Here is a 21,232-nt window from a genome sequence, read left to right as displayed (position 1 = left end):
GTTTCTTTGACCGTGACCTTCAACTCATCTGCATTTTTTGGTCTCTTGTTTCTCATCTTCCTCACAATAGCCCATAGATTCTATAAGGGGTTCAGGTCTGGTGAGTTTGTTGGCCAGTCAAGTACACCAACACCATGGTCATTTAACAAACTTTTGGTGCTTTTGGCTGTGGGCAGGTGCCAAATCCTGCTGGAAAATGAAATCAGCATCATCAAAAAGCTGGTCAGCAGAAGGAACTAATTTCTTGGTAAATGGGTGCAGTGACTTCTACACTTTTTTTCTTCCACTACCACTTTGTAAACATGCTTGGATACAGCACTCTGTGAACAGCCAGCTTCTTTGGCAATGAATGCTTGTGGCTCACCCTCCTTGTGAAGGGGGTCAATGATTGTCTTCTGGACAACTGTCAGATCAACAGTCTTCCCCATGGTTCTGTAGCCTAGAGAACCAGAAGTACTTTAAAATGGAAAAAATGCACAATACACTACTTTTGAAGGCAATTATAGTTTTGTGCATAAAAATTTTATTAATTGTGGTTAACTGCAGACAATCATGCGATTTTAACATTTTTAATCATTTACCCAGCTGTGTGTGTGTGTGTGTGTGTGTATATAACATTTACTGTAAAAGTCATGAACAAAAGTAATACAGAATTTATTTTAATAGATACTATAATATAGATATATTTAAGGGGCTGGTCACATTTTCAAGGGCACACATGATGTCAGTTAATCCATCATCAGACATTTCCTTCATCCTGTTTTGATCATTGGATTTCAGCAGGCTATGTTACATAATTTACACAAAATCCTGTTATTTTAGCATATGAAGTATCGGTTTCATTTTCTGCTGAAAAGCGCAGGGAGAACCAGAGTCTACCAGAAACAGGATGTGTGACTGAAGTTACAGAAACACACTCCTGCCTTTCTCTTTACAACTGCTGCAGCACTGTAGAATCATGAAGGACGGCCATATGTATCCTGTCCTACTAGACTATACATTTTTCTGAATCAATAGGCCCGGAGTCTATTTTTACTCTAGCCTGACTGTATGTTCAGCAGACTGTATGATCAGCTTCACAGTTTCACTTATCACAGTTCAATTTGAACCGGTTGTACTGTACATAGATCCTCATTAGGAATGAGTGCCGCCACTAAGACGGCAAGCAGAGTTTGACTTGCAATTATTTTGCAGTCATAGCAAGTATAACTGATTATACTCTAATAATCCAAGTTATGCGCTAATAATTTAAATTCCAATCTAGTATAGAAAAAGCATTTTAGAAGCACAGATCACAAAGATAGCAGCTCATTAAGTTTCTAAAAAAGATATCTAGATCTGTCGATCTCACATACAGTAGATACTTGAAATTGTTTGTTAGAACGAGGTACAGTGTTTTAATGAATCATGAATAATTGAATGAATAATCAGGAGACATGAGAAGAATAGAACATGATTTGACCTCTTGATGGGGGTATGGCACATATACAGAAAGGGTGAGCTAGATAAAGTTTGTTTTTGTTTTGTTTTTGAGTGAAAGTGATTGGAGGCTGAAAGGCAGTAAAGTGAGTTTGTTTCTTTTCTCATTTCTCCTTTTAAATGTATTTTTGCACTCACTTCCTCTCCATAAAACATGATCAAATCCCACTGTGCTTCATGATTGGCTCCATGTCTACACTACAGTGTTATTATTATTCTAGATGATGTTAGTATTTTTATATTAGAGTTTTTATCATTTTGAATGACCTTTTTTTTAGTATTTTTAAGTGCTTTTGTCATTTTTTTGTTGGTTATTTTTTTAATATTAGTTTTTAAATAATACCTATTTTTAATAGTAAATATTCGTTTTTAGTTATAGTTCTGTTTGTTTTTATATCCTTCCAGTTAGTAATTTTAGTTCAACTTTTTTTTCTCTTTCCTAAATTTTCTGACATTTGTCAAGTCCCCATGAAATAAAAATTCAAGTTTTTTTGGGTGTTAGTATCATTATGTTAGTCATAAGGTTATCTATAAGTCAGTGTGGTCCAAAATGGTGACAAAATTTAAATTTCGAAGATATAAGCTTTCAAAGCTTGCAGTTTGCCAAAGCGGCTCAACTATTTTTTTGACGTCACATCGTACTTTATCTTCTCATCAAATCTTGTGACCAATCAAATGCTCTCTAGAATCTGAAGCGCCCGCCTCCTACACTATAAATAGTCGCTGAAGATCAGTCATTTGTTCACAGTGTAGTATTTCCTTTACAGTGAATACCTCGTAGTGCACTATGTAAGTAACAGGAAACGATTCAGGCTTTCGATTGGTGCAAATTATGTTTGGTTTCACGTTGTTTCACGTGAACCGCAGCAGTGCACATCTGGACTTTGGCTCCACTCCAGAGATGCCATCGCACGGAGCGGATCATATGCCTGAGTCTGCATTTATAAAGAAAAACTTTTACAACTACACAGACTCAACATAATTATGACCACTATTTTGTTTTATTAAGAGTTTCCTTTTGGATCTAAGGGTAATCTATCAGACTGTGGCTGTCAAATGCGGCTTTTCCGAGCTCAACGTCCCAGGGCCGAGCAGATATAAGCATAATGCTATTATTTAAAAAAGGGGGCGGGGCTGCTATATGTCCCGCCCTCTCTTTCTGTTTCAAGACACTTCAGGGAACCTTTTAAGTTTATTTATTTCTGCTTGATTTCAGTTTACAAAAAATGTTCATATTTTTATTTTTAGTTAACTATAATAACCCTAGTAAAAACCAACAAACATTGCACTACATAACTATCAGATTATCAGACCACATCACCCAATTACAGGCTCTTATTTTACCATCTTTAGTTTATGCAAGTTTAATTAGTTTAAAAATTAATAATTAAAATTGTAGAGTAACGTTAATTTATTGATTCATTTACATTATGTACATTTTTATTAATTAATACTAATATTAAAAATATATTCTTAATGCAACTATAATGTAAAAGCTAATTTAAAATTGGATTACATGCTGCATAGGCTGTGAAGTTGACCAAATACAATTAAACTAAATAATGCTCTTTTTATACTTTTATTTAACTTCATTGGTATTAAGTAAATTTACTGTGTAAGATTAGCAGAGAAAGGGGAATTGTGTCTGTCTTTATAAAAAGGCTGCCTCTCTTAAATAATCTGTATGTGTGAATGTCTCAGATGAGTATGGAGTGGGTGTATATATAGCCGGACGCAAGATCTCAGAGAAGAGAGCCAGGGGATTTCCAGCCAGAGTGTCTAGAACTTGACCTGCATTTTAAAGTCCTCTTGTATGCGGCCTGTGACCTTCAGGATGTGAGAGAGCCTTGAGCTGAAGATTGCATCACAAAGTCACAGTGAAAGTATACTTTTACCTGACAGCTCCAGCGGATATACAGTACCTTTCTATAAATGTATCCGTGATATTATCTGAAAATAGTATGTAGCATATTAAAATGCATGACACAGTGTTGTTTTCGTAAGTAACGGCAGTGCTCTAAGAAGAGAGAACTTACAAAAAAAAAAAAAGTACACTAGAGATTAGGTTTAGAGACACTTTACTTTTTAAGATTGGCAGTGTTTGCTCTAATATTTTATAAAAAGGAAGTTTCGATGTGTCTAAATCTCTCTCTCACACACACACACACAAGATGAAGGGTTTTGAGTTGCAAGAGTCCCTCAAATGTCCTCAGTGTGATGAGATGAATCTCAAAATCATAAAGTCACTGCATGAATGGGTTCAAATATGCAAAGATGCTGGGAAACTGAAGAATCTGCAGGAGCTTAAAGATTTTTCTGAAGAACGCTGCTCAGTTTAACTGTTCAGAACAAACAAGGGACTCATGCACAACCATCACAAAACAGAAAGACAGCCGAGGATCATCAGGTGACCACACACAGTACTAAGAACCAAGGGTTCCCAAACTTTTGAGTGGGGTTATTTTAATAATTTCAGCATTTTTTTGTGTTATGGACTAAATGTTAATCTCTTTTATGTACAATATCTTACTCAGGACTGAACTAAATAAAATATAACATGCATTTAATATGATCTCTCTTATTTTTTGAAAATTACTCCAAATTACTGCAAAGGGTGCCCAAACTTTCGAGCCCCATTGTATGCATGTATGTATGTATGTTTTTATATATTTGACTTAATGGCATAGATAGTGAAATCTATCTGCATTTTCAGTGTAAATGAAGTGAAATAACAATAGCAATAACAAATAAAACAATTACACAAAAACATTACACTATTATTATTATTATTATTAACCATTATTAAAAGGGAAAAAGTAAAGCAGGCTAAACATGCAAATTTTTTTAACAATGAACATATAGTAAGTACAGTGTATAATAGATTTAAGTGTCATTATAGATGGAGTTGCTGTAGTTTTTGTGCTCCGCCTCTCATTCTGACCCCAGTATTTTGATTGGCTGTGTATTATTAATCCACAGGGCCCTGGCAGAGTAACAAACAGAGAAAACTGCTGTCATCCCCCCATCCCTCTCTCTCCCTCTCTCTAACCTGTTAGAGGCAGGACGATTAGAGTGTGTGTGCGTACATGAGAGCTTATCCTCTCCCTACACGCGCACACTCACTCACGCTCTCATGCACGAGCACAGGTCGCTACAGAGTAGCAATGTGGTTTAAGCTGTTGCCCCGTGGCTTTTCCTCCATTTAACTTCACCGTCTGTTGCTTCCACCTGCACGAGTGTAACCTGATGCCGGTGGAGTTTGTGTGTCTGCCTGTAGGTGTGTGTTGGAGATGAGGAAATGTGAAGTGCACAGACTGCCAGTTTTGCTTGATGGACAGTAATGTGCGGCAGCTAACGTGAGTCCTGGAGGAGGATGAAGCCCCAGATATAGAGGCACCTGAGACAGGAGGGTGGCCGGAAAGGTGCACTCTGAGCAGAATGGACCTCAGCCGAATGTCCCTGCTCTGCCAGGAGATTACTAGACTATGGCTGCAACTAAAAGTGAAGACAGGTAGGAGACTGGACTAGTCTTTACATCCAGGGTAAAATAACCGTAACCTGGCTGCCTTAGATATTTGAGTTAATTCAAAGAAAGGCTGGGATTGGTTTAATCAACAGAAACTGTAACATTTATACGTGTCCAGTTTGAAGTGCTATTTTGTTTTGGGGCTTTTCTGGTGTCTTTGTTTGTTAAATGTATTCAAACTATGTAGATTTCAATATACTTAAATAACTTTACATCCATGGAACCTTTACAATCCACATAAGGTTATTCATAATTCATATATATATTTTTAATGTTCTTCAGCCAGAGTGATGTTTCACATTTGAAGCTTTGCCTTAAACCTGTTAAACCTGTGCTAACTGTGACCTCGGGCTGTACTTCTTCAGAAACTGTCAAGTGAGTTTAGTTTTTAGCGTGAATGGAATTGTTGTGGCACATCTAAGTCATGTGAGATGCTCAAATATGCTGAAAAATGTTGCTGAGAAATTCTTATGTGATGCTGAAGGAACTGATAGAAGCTTTATTACTGGAAATGTCAAACTACAACAGATATACCTGTGACTTTAAGGGTAGCAGACAAGAACACACGGTCTGTCTGTTGTTGTGAGTATGGGAGGTGAGACTTTCTGATTTATGTGCATAAATCTTTATATTGAGAGAGTGTCTATTTTGATATAGTATTTAATATTATGTGTGTTCTTTGGTTATTTTTTTAAAACTATATTTGTATGTTTTTATTATTTTCTGGATGAAATTTGAATGGTGGTTGCCAAAGCAAAAGTTTTAATATTGCCAACAATTAAATGTATGTCTGTTTTTTTATTTGAATAGGTTATAAAAATGTAATTTATCACTGTTATGGCAAAGCTGGATTTTAAGCAGCCATTACTCCATTCTTTATGTTAACATAAATGTTGGCAGTTTTTGTGCATCCTCGCTGAATCCTTTCTGATTTAATAACTTTTGTAGTGTACTTATAATAGGGTTTACAAATATGAGCAGTTGTAATAGTAAAGCTTGCAAACAAATCACTGAAATTTAGCATTCTCTCACTCTTCTGGCTGACTGCACAGGGGTTTATCATGACCATTTTACCCACTATAATTATTTAGTAACCATCGGTCTATATACGTCTGGTGTGGTTTCTGTCTTGTATCCAACTACTGTGGATTTGCTGGGCACCTAGTCCAGAAACTTTTTACTTTCCAATATCATCACTGAGAACAAAAATAGAAAATTGTTAAATCATACCCCATAATCAGTAACACACAGCATTTATTCAGTTCCTTTTTTATTTTCATTTTAACATATAGATAAATTTAATACAGCCCAAAGATTATCTGTTAGATTTACCCCGCAGCTGAATTATATTTTATGTTTAACCACTAAAGAGACATCAGAGCCAGCGGCACATATCAAAAGGACTAGCCGAGTAGAGATTGCTCTCGGTGGATACATGAGCACTGACCTCTTGCTGATCGCGTGGAGCTCACGTCTCCGAGATCGGCGAAACACATTTTTAAATAAATGTATAAATAAACCACAGATTTGAGTTTTAAACAACTACATTCTCGCCTGAAATCACATTTCATGATACAATAACATTAATATTTTGAAAATGATCCGAATAAATGGTGGTTGAAATCCCAATGCTGTGTGAACTCAGCCAGTCAGGATGTTTAGCGCCCAAGTCCCGCCCCTGAAAGTTCTGGAACTTTGAAAAAGTACTACCTCGCCAGCAGGGCATTTTTTTTTTTTATCCGGAACTTTATTAAGTTCCTGGTTCCTTGAAACACACAGAGTACCAGCCCAAAGTCCCCAGTTCCTTGGTAAAGTTCCAGCAGTGGAAACACGGCTTCTGATCTGTTGTGGCCTAATTTTATTTTTGCTTAGTTTGGACCACAATGATATACATTCAGTTAAACTGTTGAAAAGAAGAATTTGACCCACTTGTTGCCCATTTGTTGCTGGTGTAGGGGGCTGTGTGTGTTTCTACTTCATATCCTCCCTGTCTGACAGATGGAGACTCTGTAAAGTGGAGCTATAATACCAAATGTTAGTGCATGAATTCTTATGTTTGCTGTCCTACACACACACACACTACAGTCTATTCAAATAGCACACGCGCACACAGCTGGCCTCTTTGTTAGCAGGTGACTTGACCATATTATTGATATGACACTGTTCACATTTCTTCATATAGCTGGAGCCAGACCACATGTCTGTGTTCATCACACACACACACATACACGGGTACAGTGCCCTCCTGAAACTAAACCACATGCACTAATAATAAGCCATTTGGGACATTATTCATTAAGTTGTTTGTGTGTGTTGTGTAGTTTTGTGTATTGAAGATCAGAGAAGCAATCCATGTATGTATGTAACGGTAATGTTGTGTCTTAAGGATGTTATTGTATTCTGTAGAGCTGATTTATAGCCAAATATATTGCTTTGAAACTTTGCAAATCTGAACTAAATTGAGTTAATGACAATTGTGTGAGTCCCATGTAAAGGAAGATGTCATGCTTCAAGAGTGTGTGTGTGTGTGTGTGTAAGTGACTCTCTTTGCTTTATTGCCTGGCCTTTACAGTCTTGTGTAGCAGTAATGGTTTCTGCAATCCTGTGTGTTTTAAACTGGACTGGTTCTTTGTAGTTAAGACAGGCTCGGACATGACACAACCAAAGAGGTCTTTAACAAGAAAGTGTGTTTAACTTGGGCTTCTTGCACAGACATGAAAAAAGAGGATTTTTTTCCCTTGCATGTTAGCATTTAGTGTGTGTGTGTGTGTCTGTGTATTGGTATGCATCTTGTTTTTCCATCTGAGCTCTTAGTGTAATACTTAGGTTTTAAAGCAACTGTATCCAACACTCTCCTGTAAATAATACAGAGAGTGGACACAACCGCAGAGACGGGGAAAACATGTTGTACTTGTTTTCCTGCGCCAGGAAACAGAGTTCCAGGAGAGGTGAGATCTTGAGGCTCACAATTGCAATTTTGTTTTATATAAATAGCTGAATCTTATCTACCAGCGAAGATTTTTGGATCCTGCTTATCATGAACATTAATATTGGGATGATAGTGTGATAAGACCAGTGTTGCACGTAAAACATGTTACATAACCAACAAGCATGTTTGTGAAGTATATTAAAGTTTAAAAATATTATTTGAACAAAAGATAACTAGCAGTTTCCTGAGATGAAGATTAATCTTTTAATACTGGGATCTTTTAGGCTACAGTCCAACTCCAGATCTTCAATCACATAGCAGTCACAGCTAACCTCATCTGAATGGCATTAAAAATGTAAGGCTTTTGTAAAGAATACTTGTCTATTCGTTGAATGGCATTAAAATGAGAGTCTGCCCTTCCCCTGGTTCTTCTAAATACCAATACTCCAATGCTGAATAGCTTTGTCAGTGTGCAGTTGGCGTCGGTGCAGGGTCCTGGGCCATTTCTATAGCCCTGTTATTGCTGCTTTGGTTTTGCGGATGTGTGAGAGTATGTTTTATATTGAGTGGAGGCTCTGTGCCGTAGCATTGTTGAGTAAACACCAAGAGATGAGATGGTGAATGAAACATTGGATGCTGCTCAAGCCTCTTTCTCAAGAGCCCAGCTGAGGCGACCGTGACAAGACTGAACGCGTCCCCCTCGATCTCAGCGGCCTGGTATTGTTTAATAAGATTGATGGGATGGGGTTAATGAGAGACCACATCCGGTGATTGCATAGAGGATAAAATCTCAAAATCACTTCTTTATTTAGTTGTTCTGGTCATATAGGCTGTTTGTGTATTTTCTTTGAAAGGCTCAGTTTATTTGAAGGAGAGAAGAACTGCATGTCGTGATTGCAATTTAAAAATAACCGTTTTATATTTTAACATTGTATCTTAAAACATTTTAAAACTGTAATTTATTCCTGTGATGGTAAAGCTGAATTTTCTGTGTTATTTCTCCAGTCTTCAGTATCACATGATCTTTCAGAAATCATTCTAATACACTGATTTGGTGCACACAAAGTTCTTAGAATTATCACTGGTGAAAACAATCGTGATTCTGAATATGTTTGTGTACACCGTGATACTTTACAGGATTCTTAGATGAATGGGGAAAAAAAAACTGTGTTTATTTAAAATAATAAATCTTTTGTAACAATTAAGTTTTTACTGTCACTTTAAAGCATCTTTGTTAATTACATTTCTTTCAAAATCTTTCTGACCCCAATTTTTTAAAATTTAAATGTGTGTGTGTGTGTACATATGTACATGTATGTGCATGTGAGTATTTGCTGCTTGCTTGGTGTTTTATTTATATATATATATATATATATATATATATATATATATATATATATATATATATATATATGTATATGTATGTACAGTACAGACCAAAAGTTTGGAAACATTACTATTTTTTGTTTTTGAAAGAAGTTTCTTCTGCTCATCAAGCCTGCATTTATTTGATCAAAAATAAAGACACAAACTGTAATATTGATAAATATTATTACAACAATTTGAATATACTTTAAAAAAAATAACTTATTCCTGTGATGCAAAGCTAAATTTTCAGCATCATTATTCCAGCCTTATTCAGTGTCACATGTAACATCCAGTCTATCACATGATCATTTAGAAATCATTCTAATATTCTGATTTATTATGAGTGTTGGAAACAGTTCTGCTTTCTAATATATTTGATGAATAAAAGGTTAAAAAGAACTGCATTTATAAAAAAAAATATATAATAATTTAACACATCCTTGCTGAATAAAAGTATTGATTTTACTTAAAAAGAAGAAAGAAAAAAAATTACTGAATTACAAAAATTACAAAATATGTATATTTTAAATACATAGCTTCTTTTTTTTTCTTTTTATTCATCAAAGTAACCTAAAAAAGTATCACATGTTCTGAAAAATATTAAGCAGCAGAACTGTTTCCAACTTTGATAATGAATCATCATATTAGAATGATTTGTAAAGGATCATGTGATAATGATCCTAAAAATTCTGCTTTGCATCACAGAAATAACTTATAATTTAAAGTATAATAAATTAAAAAATAATTATTTTAAATTGTAATAATATATCACAATATTACATTTTTTTTTCTGTATTTTTGATCAAATAAATGCAGGCTTGATGAGCAGAAGAAACTTCTTTCAAAAACATTAAAAATAGTAATGTTTCCAAACTTTTGGTCTGTACTGTGTGTGTGTGTGTGTCTATATATATATATATATATATATATATATATATATATCTGTTAGTCATTTGAGTTTGTTCTTTATTGTGAACATATTCAGAGATGAAGGGGTTTCATTGCTCCGTGTCTATGTCATGTGCCCTGTAGTCGTGATTACATTCACAATGTAACAGGCTCTCATACCTAATTGCTTAAATGCATAATAGTGTTTGGAATACAATCCAATTTGGAACACAGAGAAACTTGTCATGGATTGCATGGCCACAAAATCCCTTGCCCTGTTTTTTTTTTTTTTTTAGTCTATTTTTATCATTTAACTCCTATTAAATGCTATCTTTGTGATGTTGAAGAACCTATGGAATGAACCCTTATGGCAAGAAGCAACAAATTATGAACATTTGAGATGAACTTAAGGACTCTGAATGTCTTTTACCTAAATGTCTCCTAAGGCTTGTATCCATTCAGTTCAAGTTTATTTGTATAGCGCTATTCACGATACAAATCAATTTTACAGAAAATTATGTTTCTGCAATATATTTTAATAGTAGATTATCAGTGGTGATTGTCATTTAATGTACATGTGGCAGAAATGTACAGAAAATTCAATTAAAGATTTAATCAAACAAGTGATGAACACTAATACCAGCAATTATTATATGTTGCAATCAAACTCACAGCAATATTAGTTCTGTATGTTGATTCAGGGTTAGCATCATCTGAGGTCCTCTGAGGGGTCAGCATTTCTTCTCAGGTGTTCTGGATCCAGACTGGAGCTTGAGTAAATCCAAATAGAGACACTATTAGCGTAGCTGCTGCTCCAACCAAGCAAAATTGATTTGTTTAGAATAATTATGTGTATTTGATCAGATATAACTGCAGTACAAGATCTAATCTAATCAAATTTAATCTGGGTAAAACAAAAGCAAAACATAGTCATCTTTGTTGGTTATGACTTCATTCTGCTTAACTGTGCCAGAATCTTTTCTTAACCTCACAAGCTCAGTTTTAACCTGGGCAGTGGCAGCTGTGTCTGAAGTCACACGGCACTCCTATTGAGTCACTGAGACCAGAAATCCTATAATAATCTTAATCTGAAAGTGGTTTGTGACCATTTCAACAAGCCAGGCTTTAACCAGCTCCATGTCTGTGTTACCAGGGTAGATAAAGGGTTAGCAGGTCTTGCTTTATCTGCAAGCATCTGTATTTTGCTCATCATGGCTGTGGCAAGGTGTTGGGAACGGTGAAAACAGGTGTTGTCTGTGATCCATAATGTCAGGAGTTGAGCAGTGGGAAAGAAGAGGAGTTCTGATGTTATTGACTTTTTGGGAGCTGAACTTTGAAGTTTATGGGACTGTACTTAAATGGTCCAACAAACTAAAGACTTGGAATGCTGAACCTTCATTTAAAGAGCATGAAAAATGTCATTGAACTTTACAGAAACTTAATAACGGGATGAGTAGCCAGAGTGTTATTCTGTAATGTCTTACATAACCATCCTTCAGGCTTCAAAGAGGACTTATCTTCTCCTGAAGGCTTCTCCACTGTACTCCACAGATAACAAATGAGCATTTCCTGTCTAAGGAGATTTAATTGACATGTTTCTTTGTCAGATGTGCTGTTTCTTGCAGACAATATACTGTAATATCTCACAGTATAATCAAAAGTAACGTAATATAAATCACAGTAAGGATGAGTGTTGATGGGTAAAGCACATCACAGTCTAAGCCCAAAATTTAACACATGGTAAGTGCCAAATATGAGTAAAAATGTTTTTATTTATAATATTAATGCTTTTAATTTTTGACTTGTGATAGCATGATACATGGTACTATATATATATATATAAATTATTTTTATTTATTTTATTTTTTTGTCAAAATATATTGGGTTTTGTTTTGCATTTGTGTTTTGCTTTGTTTGATTTGCTTGGGTTTTGTTTTTATTTGTTTAGTCTTTTTTTTGTTTTAGTTTGTTTTGGCTAATTTGTTTTGCTTGACTTTGGTGTTTGTTTCTTTTAGCTTTTTTAGTTTTTATAATTTGTTGTTTTATTCATTTGTTCAGTTTGGTTACATTGGTTTCATTTTTTTTTTTTTTTGGTTTATTTTTGTTTGTTTTGTTTTAAATGGCAGGCACAGCAACAGCCACATGCATGGCTAAAGCAGTGGAGGCTTTATGGATGTGGTCTGCTACTGATGCCTAGACAAGATTCCAAGATTTATCAGTATTTGTCTTTGAATGCACTTTCTAATATTTGTACCAGACAAACCAACAGTCCGATGAGTTTCTGTGTGGCTTCTGAAGCAAAGCTGAAAGAGAATTAATGATGAAATCATTAAGCCCACTTATAGTACTTTGTGTTGAATATTTATCTGTGACCTACTTGCATACTCAAAACAGCTCTAATTCAGATTTCTTAACCTTGCTCTAACGCACTTCAGCAACAGCAGGAAAGACTGATAGAAGTCTGTGTGCGTGTGTTTCTGACCTTTGTCCAGTGACTTTATCTTTGGATCATGTTGTCTTGGTCTGTTTTTAGATTGATCTATTTAGAGTGGCCTGATTTCACCTTTATTCAGACCAAAGTGTGCTCAGATACTGACCTGCACCATGAGAACATACCTAAACTCTTGAAGTCCTACAGTTTGAGCCTGAGAGAAATGTGACTCACACACACTGCAGCGGCTGAAGACTTTCAAAAGCTGCTTACAATAATCCATCATATCCTAATACAGAGAGAAAATATTCTCTCTTTCTCTTTTCTCTGTTTTCACCTTCTCATCTTCATCCAGCTATCCATTCTTCCATCTGCTGCTCTGTCTTTCCATGCATTTAGCTGCTCTTCTCAGACTCTAAGCTTCATGACATCTTCACTATAACCTAGAAACCGATAAAAAAAGTGAAATGATATTCCTTTATATGTCATCCTATGTCAATGTAGTTGTGTGGTGTACGCATAAACATCAACATGGGAAACAACCAGTTGTTTTTGTTTATTGTGAAATTTTTGCTAACTAAATCTCTTTGTTTCTCACACAGATGAGATTATGGAGCAGGAGATCAGTCCTCTGTGTGCCGCAGACATCAGCCCAGACCTCGGAAAACAGTTTGCATTCCTGTCAGGTGAGTCTCCTACACAATCAATCCCAGAATACTTTGCCATTAAAGACTGTGTGATCACAATTAGAGATTATATAGAGATATAGATAACTTCATTAAAAGGATCATCATTTGAGTTTACATGTCCTGTACAACAAAACATTGATGATAAAAAAAAAAATGAATTTGATATGAACTTTCGTAAGCTTAGTGAAGAGTTTTGGAGAATTTGATGTTTCCCCATTCATAGAGATAGGAGTTAAACTTGCATGTACGAGAGGCGTTTCAAAGATGGCCGCCGAGTGACACATTACAATTTGGGACAATCTAATTTTTAACAGCATATATGTGTTGATATTGCAATATCATCTAATATTTTTTTTTTCTGCTTTTGCAGAAGAACATAATTTTAGGCATTTACATTAGGTTTTCCCCCCAATGATTTGGAAAAAAGTCTCTTATGTTTACCATGGCTGCATTTATTTGAACAAAAACAAAGTAAAAACAGTAATATTATGACATGTAATTTATTCCTGTGATGGCAAAGCTGAGTTAGCAGCATCATTACTTTAGTCTTCAGTGTCACATGATCCTTCAGAAATCATTCTAATATGATGATTTGCAGCTCAAGAAACATTTCTTATTATCAAGGTTGAAAACAGTTGTGCTGCTTAATAATTTTGTGGAAACTGTGATACATGGATTCTTTGAAAAAATAGTTGAAGTATAAATCGGTTATCAAATGTTTTACTGTCACTTTTGGTCAATTTAATACACCCTTGTGAAATAAAGTCAGAAGTGAATACAACAGAGATCATTTATAAATGTCTGCTTTCACTGTGTCAACAGCAGATTCGTTCAGAACGTGCACAGATTCCACATATACACACAGTCACTCAATAACACTCCAGAAACTCTCTCCAGTCTCAGTAAATAACCCAGTTCTAGTGCTCGGCTCATGTTACTCAGGATAACGCCTGACTAGAGGAAGCCTCTTAATTATTCATTGTTGCCATGACGATGCGCTAGACAACAAAGTTCAGAGCTGATGTGCCTTGCGAGGATATTTGATTGACAGTTAGGCTGTGTGTGAGGCCTATAGAAGAGTTTTGTAAGGAATAAGAGGATTCAATTGGGATTCAGGTTTTCTATTAAAGAAAGAAAAAAACTGTTCATTGCATCAAATCTACAAGAGAGTCTCTGAATATTTACAAACCTCACTGCAGAACCTCTGCACACAACTCATGCATTATACATGCCGTGAAACATTTACAACATTACTGCTGGAAGAGTGAACAACCAACAAGCTGCATCTTTGAAGGAACCAGGACATTTCAATAAAAAAGTGAAAGTGACGTTTGGCCAAGTATCGTGTCCCATACTCAGAATTTGGTGCTATGCATTAAACTCATCCAGTGTGCGCACACACACTGTGAACACACACTCTGAACACACACTCGCAGCAGTGGGCAGCCAAGGCTGTGTTTATTTTAAATGCATTGTTAATGACAGTACTGTATATAAAAGAATCGGTGTTAATTGCACTTATGACTAGTGGCCTTGTGATTAAAAACTGATGTATACTAGCCAACAATATATTGCACTTATTGCGTTGTGGAAAGCTCCAAATACTTTTACTTCCAACATTTGCTGCCTCATTTTTGTTAACCTCTTCCCCATATAGTGCACCATGGCACATTTATTTAGTGCTACATGAATGAGGGAACAAGTCGGCGATTTCATATACAGTCTCTGTGTCCATGTAGCATATGCACTATTTTATTTCTGTGTGTTTATGTTGATTTAGTGAATATGTTTCTCTGGTCTCATGACTCAGTCCTCCACCTAGATTTAATGACAGACCTCCACTGCTAGACGCTCAATCTGTTTATTTCCTGTTTTCATTTCCTTTTTGCTCTTTTCATCTTTTTCTGGTCTTGCTTTTTCCTCCCAGACAGCTGGAGAGGCCTGTGTTTGATGATATCACTATTATTATATTCAAATCTAATATACTCAATTGTCCTATATTGTGAGTGAGAGCGAGAGAGAGAGAGAGTTTTTTATTTTTTGTATTATGGTGTGTCTGTTTGTTGAAGATTAATGATGTATGATGTTTTGGAGTTAGTGACCCTCTTCTTCTCTCTCTTACCTGGTCCAGATGGACTGGAGCTCTTCGGTTTTGCTCTACTGATGACTACATCTGTGACAGCAGTGTCCTTTTCACCTTGTGTGTGTGTATGTGTGTGTGTGTGAGTGGCAGACATAGAGGTGTTAATATGTGTGAGTTCTATTAATCACACTGCAGTGTTGTAGCATCCAAATACACAAACACGGTCGCATGACCTCTGTCACTGCACACACTGCACCAAACATGTCCTTCTTCCTCTTTCCCCTTCTCTTTCTCTTTCTTTTCTCACACACACATACACATACAGACTATCCATAGCCCCAGTAATGATTTATATGATGTTTATCTCTGTATGATGTTTAAGCTCACTGACAGGAAAAGAGGAGATTTGGAGGCTGTGTACTTATTGCATTGTGCCCTTGACATTGCCTCATGTCCTTGATGTGTCTATGCAGTTCATAATAGCTGTGAATGTATGCAGACTCTGTCTTTCTCTGTATATGTGAAGCTGTAGAAGTGCCCCCTTGTGGGTAGAAGACTTATTAAATGCATAAATTCTGCTAGATTATTATATTTCCTGATGAGTCTTACTGCTTACTGAGGTTAATGCTGCTTCTAGGTCAATGGTTATAGTGTTTTTTCCTCTTAATATATTAACATGGCATTTATTTGCATCATAAGGTATAGTAGAATAAAGATTCGTTTTGATGCAGCCTTCTTCTTCCAAATCTGCATTTCCAGGTGGCCGAGGACCGAATGGCAGCCCCATCATTATTTTCCCAGAGTACCCTACGTTTGATGTGTTGGAGGAACAGGAGTTTCACAACGTGCTGACATACCTGACCAGTGTTCCCAGGTGAGAGAAAAAAATAAGTTCCTACATTAATCAAGAGCATGTGAAAATGTTTTTCATCCAGACCTAGGAAAGTCCTTACTTATCGACTTAGTTATACTTATTTATGCTTTTTTTAAGTGCTTACAAAGCAGATATTCATGCAAACTGTGATCAAATCAGTCGGTCCATTGATGCTGTTATTGAAAACATGTGTACTTCAGTCTGTTAATTTCAAAATTTGCATCCTGACCTATAAATACACTCCAATCTCTATAACATGATTTAAAATCCAGCATTAATGAATGACTGGAAATGTCATGAAGGTTTATTTGTCAAAAAGTGTGGGAACACTAAATTACCCGGCTTTTAGCAAAGCCTATACCAGGAACTTTTTTAGTTTATTAGCAGAATACATTATATGCATTTAATTTATGATTATTTTATCTTTATCCAGTCAGATCACTGCAGTGTTGATGAGAAATATTTCGCTCTGTTATTTTATTTCTTGAACTGGACAGTAGATGGCACTCTAATGCTTTCCCATTGCAACACGTCATGCTGTTTGCAATTCAGTGAAATTGAGCCATGACTTCCAGCTTGTGTGTGACTGCTCTTTAATATTCATCATGCATATTAAATTAGAATGTGTAATTATGTACATGATTAACAAGGTGATCCTAATGGCCCTTGTTTTACATATACATAAGTTTGGGAGTAATTTGATTACATGATTTTCTCAGGGAATTACATTATTATTATTGATTTGAAGATGCCTTCAGATCAATGAGTAACCTAAAGATGTTGAATTTAATTGGCATGTATATCTCTTTTTTTATATTAATCCCTGTGAAAGTTCACTGGTGCATTGGTGTGTTTGCTGATGAAATCCTCTTTAATTTAACCGCTTTTGTTAATATTTTAATGTGACAGAGTGTTTCTGGTCCTTTGCTTTCCATCACACTCTCTCTTTCTTTCCACCTCTTGTTTCCCATTTATTCCCATGAGAAACAGAGAGGGGGGGGGGGGGGTAATCGGGTAATTGGATGGATTTCTTCATGCTGAAAATGGCATGAAGAAATTATGGGGTTTTAATTTAGTTCTGATTTGGTAAATGAAAGGAGTTCAGGAGCAAAATACAGCAGCTCATGGAATAAAGGGGCCATGAAACCCCACCAGAATATGTCCTAGTCATATTTTAACATTAAAGAAAAAGAAATGGGAGAATTATTACTAAATTATTTTGCTTAAAGCCATAAAGGCATTTTGCATTGTGACATTAAGAACATTTAGCCACAAAATTCTAATTATCATAAGAACTAATTTTCATTAAATAGTAAATAAAAATAAAATAAAATAGTAAATAAAATAAAAATACTACCCTAGAAGTTTAACAACTTAGAATTAATGCTGATTTGATTTTCTTTTTTTTTTCTTTTTTTATTGATGCTGTATGGACACATTATGAAAATGTGAATTATAATAATAACAAAAATTATTATTATTATTATAGATTGACATATTACTTCAATATGTGATGGAAAATTTATTCAAAGATTCATTTGTAAGCAAGACATGGTAATGAATTTGTTCTGTGGTTTGAATTGAATATTATTAAATGTTTACAATTTACAGTCAAGACCAAATATCTTGGTTATGTTTTTTAGTCTTTTTATTATACAAATGTCATTTATTAAATAAACCTTCATCCTCTTATTCAATCTAAGCATTTACACATTTATGCTACATATTTAAATGAATAAGGGGATGAAGATTTATAATTTATTTTTAATATACAATTTAAAAAAATGATCTGCACTCTTAACACACTGCATTATCAACACAGAACAATGAATATAACATTAATAGACTAAGCATCAGTATGACCATAAATCTTCTGCAGTGAAGCAGCCGCTGGCTTTAGAACTCCCCAGCAGCCTTTGAATGGAAGGTTATAATTACAATGATGATTGTAATCAGATTTTTTGATCTTTATTACTGATGGACACTCGAGGTCATTAGTCAATGTGTCAGTGCAGGTCTGCACCAGGGCTTTGTCAGCTGATAAGACCCCTGCATCTCTCCTTTCTCTCTTTCTCCTACCCTCCACTGTGAGAGGAGCGGAGAACAAACGTTCCTGAGGAAAAAAACAGCCGGAGGTTGGGGGGGGGGGGGGTTGGGGCAGGGAGGTGGGATTGAGAGGAGAGAAAAGGGATGAGAGTGTGAAATTTGGTGGAGAAGGTGGGAGCCAGAAAAAGAGAGAGACAGTCTGTGTGTCACTGTAATGGCGGCAGATTTGATACACAAGTATCTGCAGTGCCAGTTTTCTAGTGGGAGGAGCTTTCAATCTCATTCAGCACCTATCTCCCGTCCACATTCCATATTAGCAATTCGGGATAGACTCTGAGCCCCGCTGTCCATCAGCACTCTCCTGAGCTCTTATTGGTTGAGAGGGAGCACCTGATGCTGCATGATTGGTTGCTTTAGAGGGGGAGGCAAAATGTAGCTGCTCTCCCGGTCTGTGCCTACGGTGGCACTCATTCAAATGGAACCATAAACCGAGGGACTGAAAGCAAAGGTGCACTGAAGGGAAGAAAGAAACGGAGGAGAAACCATATTTATATATATACACTGAAATCTGCTGGAGGACACTTGGAATATCAACTATCGGGGTGGATTTTGCACATTGATGCGGTTTGTTTTTTAATATCAGGAGTTTGTAATTGGATTTTTCTGCTGCCTCGGTCACCATACAGCAGCTTGATACTACTGGTGTGGAGAGCTGCTGTTCTCTATGGTGATGGATGTAGCAACCACCTCAGCATCTCTGTGCTACGTTGCCACGATTGCATTCTGGGCTAGTGCATTTCAACGTACGTCTAAGTGTTTTAATTTGCATTTGGACTCATTATGCATTCTTCTAGTGTGTCTGGGCAAACGAATATGTGTACATGTAGATAAAATAATGGTGTGCAATACACCGAGTGCTGGATAATTTTTCAGTCTGAGGTGTAGGGATGACTGCAGGGAGCTGGTTAGTAACTGTTTAATGATGACTTTAGGGTATGCGACATCTTCAGTGTCTCAGTGTTTATGATTTTTGAAGTGTGTGTGTGTGTGAGCTCTTGTTACCATGGTGATGGTGTCTCTCTGATTTTCAGTGTCAGCTCGACGGGGGTCGGCTTCATCCTGGTCATTGACCGGCGGCAAGACAGATGGGCATCAGTGAGGGGGACGCTTCTACGGATCGCGGTGAGCCCCCAGAGTGTGTGTGTGTGTGAGAGAGAGAACAAAAATGGGATGTGAAAAAAATATATAAACTTCAAATATATTATTTTTTGTTGCACTGAAGAAAGTAAGTTATATACACTCTTAAGATAAAGGATTTTATTGACATTGCTGGATACACAAAGAACATTTAACATCCATGTAATCTATGCCACTAAAGGTTATTTTACAGTGGAAAAAATATTATTTTAAGAACTATTCACCGAACGATTCTTTGGGACTCAATAATGGTTCTTCTATGTGAAAAACCCCTTTTTGAACCTAGGTAGTAAGGGAATGATGTTAGAATGTTCATTTTTGCATTAACTTTCCCTTTAAGAGAACACTTTAAGATTTAATCTCTTTGAGTGTCTATATGAATGAGGAAAGGTTTGTGTGAACATCTGTGTGTTTTTATCATCCTGGCTGTAAGAAGAATAGGAGCTGACAGACAGATGCCTTTGGCTATATGAGTGGATTAGTCAGAATTTCTGCATTATTCCAAGTCGGAGGGCATCTAAATAAGGCCCTCGTTCTTTTCATAGAAACCCTAAATATTTAATCCACCACAGAGAAGTCTAGCGCACCCCAGCACCGCACTCTGCAGACATCCTCATGAGTATAAACACAGCCCACTGAAAGCACATGATGTTGAAGTTATGTTTAATGAACAATAGCAGCAAAAACAGCTGTGTCCGTTCTTGTCATCAGCTTGTTTTGAGCGTGGCCTGTAGTGATAATCAGTGCGGTTATGCTTAAACAGCAAAACTCTTCCGTCTGTCAACAAGTGTGGTGGCTGCAGGGGGTTTGTTAAAGTTGTGAGCGTGTGTATGACGGTCAGTAGGGGAGAGGTCACTGGGTTAATCAGATTAACACTGTTCAATTAGAGCAACACTCAAAAACACTACTGGAGTCAAATCAGTGATCAAGATAGCAGTGCTAACAAGACTAATTATAAAAGGAACAGTTGCTGTTTAATTCTTGTCATTGTAATTATCGGCCTTATTGATTGACTTTATTGGGTTTAATACAGCGGTGGGAAACATTTTATACCCAAAATGTGCACAGATTTAGTGTGTGCTAGAGTTTTGTGAGGATTGTAAACTTTGATGACTTACAGAAGTGAATATAAGATGATATTGAATGTCTCTTTCACTGATACGGGTCATTTCATGTTGCAATGAGACTGTGTAAGTTTCACTATCACAAATGTTTTAAACTGGGAAAGTGCATTCATTTTTGTTTTTAAAAAACACTTACATTGCATTTAGCAGACACTTTAATCCAAAGCGACTTAAAGTGTATTCAGGCTATACAATTTTATTTTTTACCAGTATGTGTGTTCCCTGGGAATTGAACCCATGATCTTTTGTGCTGCTAATACAATGTTCTACCACTGTACCACAGGAACACTGACCTCAAAGATGTCTCTTATGCTTACTGCAATATTATTGCAGTTTAAGATATTTTACAATATATTTTGTTCCTGTGATACAAAGCTGAATTCTTAGCATCATTACTCTAGTCTTCGGTGTTACATGATCCTTTAGAAATCATTGATAATATGCTGATTTGGTGCTTTATAATTATATTATTGTTATTATATTGTTGAAAACAGCATATATATATATATATATATATATATATGTTAAACAAAATTACGTTCATATGAAACTTGGTTTTGTTTAGTAAACGTGGCGTATTAACTGGTAACTTGGGTTG

General features: G+C 36.0%; 1 protein-coding gene across 7 annotated transcripts in view; it reads left to right on the top strand.

Annotated features, from left to right (window-relative positions):
* Positions 1-21,232, top strand: part of LOC128018641 (guanine nucleotide exchange factor DBS) — a 55,623-nt gene that overhangs the window by 13,351 nt on the left and 21,040 nt on the right. For 6 of the 7 annotated variants that reach the window (XM_052604301.1, XM_052604326.1, XM_052604317.1 and 3 more), the window contains exons 2-4: positions 13,224-13,307; positions 16,153-16,267; positions 19,405-19,495. In XM_052604301.1, the coding sequence (XP_052460261.1) occupies positions 13,224-13,307; positions 16,153-16,267; positions 19,405-19,495 (290 nt within the window). Of the gene's footprint in view, positions 1-4,596; positions 4,991-13,223; positions 13,308-16,152; positions 16,268-19,404; positions 19,496-21,232 lie in introns of those variants that run through there. The other variant, XM_052604336.1, reaches the window with a different exon arrangement.

The sequence above is a fragment of the Carassius gibelio genome, chromosome A1, assembly GCF_023724105.1.
Source record: "Carassius gibelio isolate Cgi1373 ecotype wild population from Czech Republic chromosome A1, carGib1.2-hapl.c, whole genome shotgun sequence".
Classification (NCBI taxonomy): Eukaryota; Metazoa; Chordata; class Actinopteri; order Cypriniformes; family Cyprinidae; genus Carassius; species Carassius gibelio.
The sequence above is the reverse complement of the archived record's forward strand: the minus strand, read 5'-3'. Positions and strand labels throughout refer to the sequence as shown.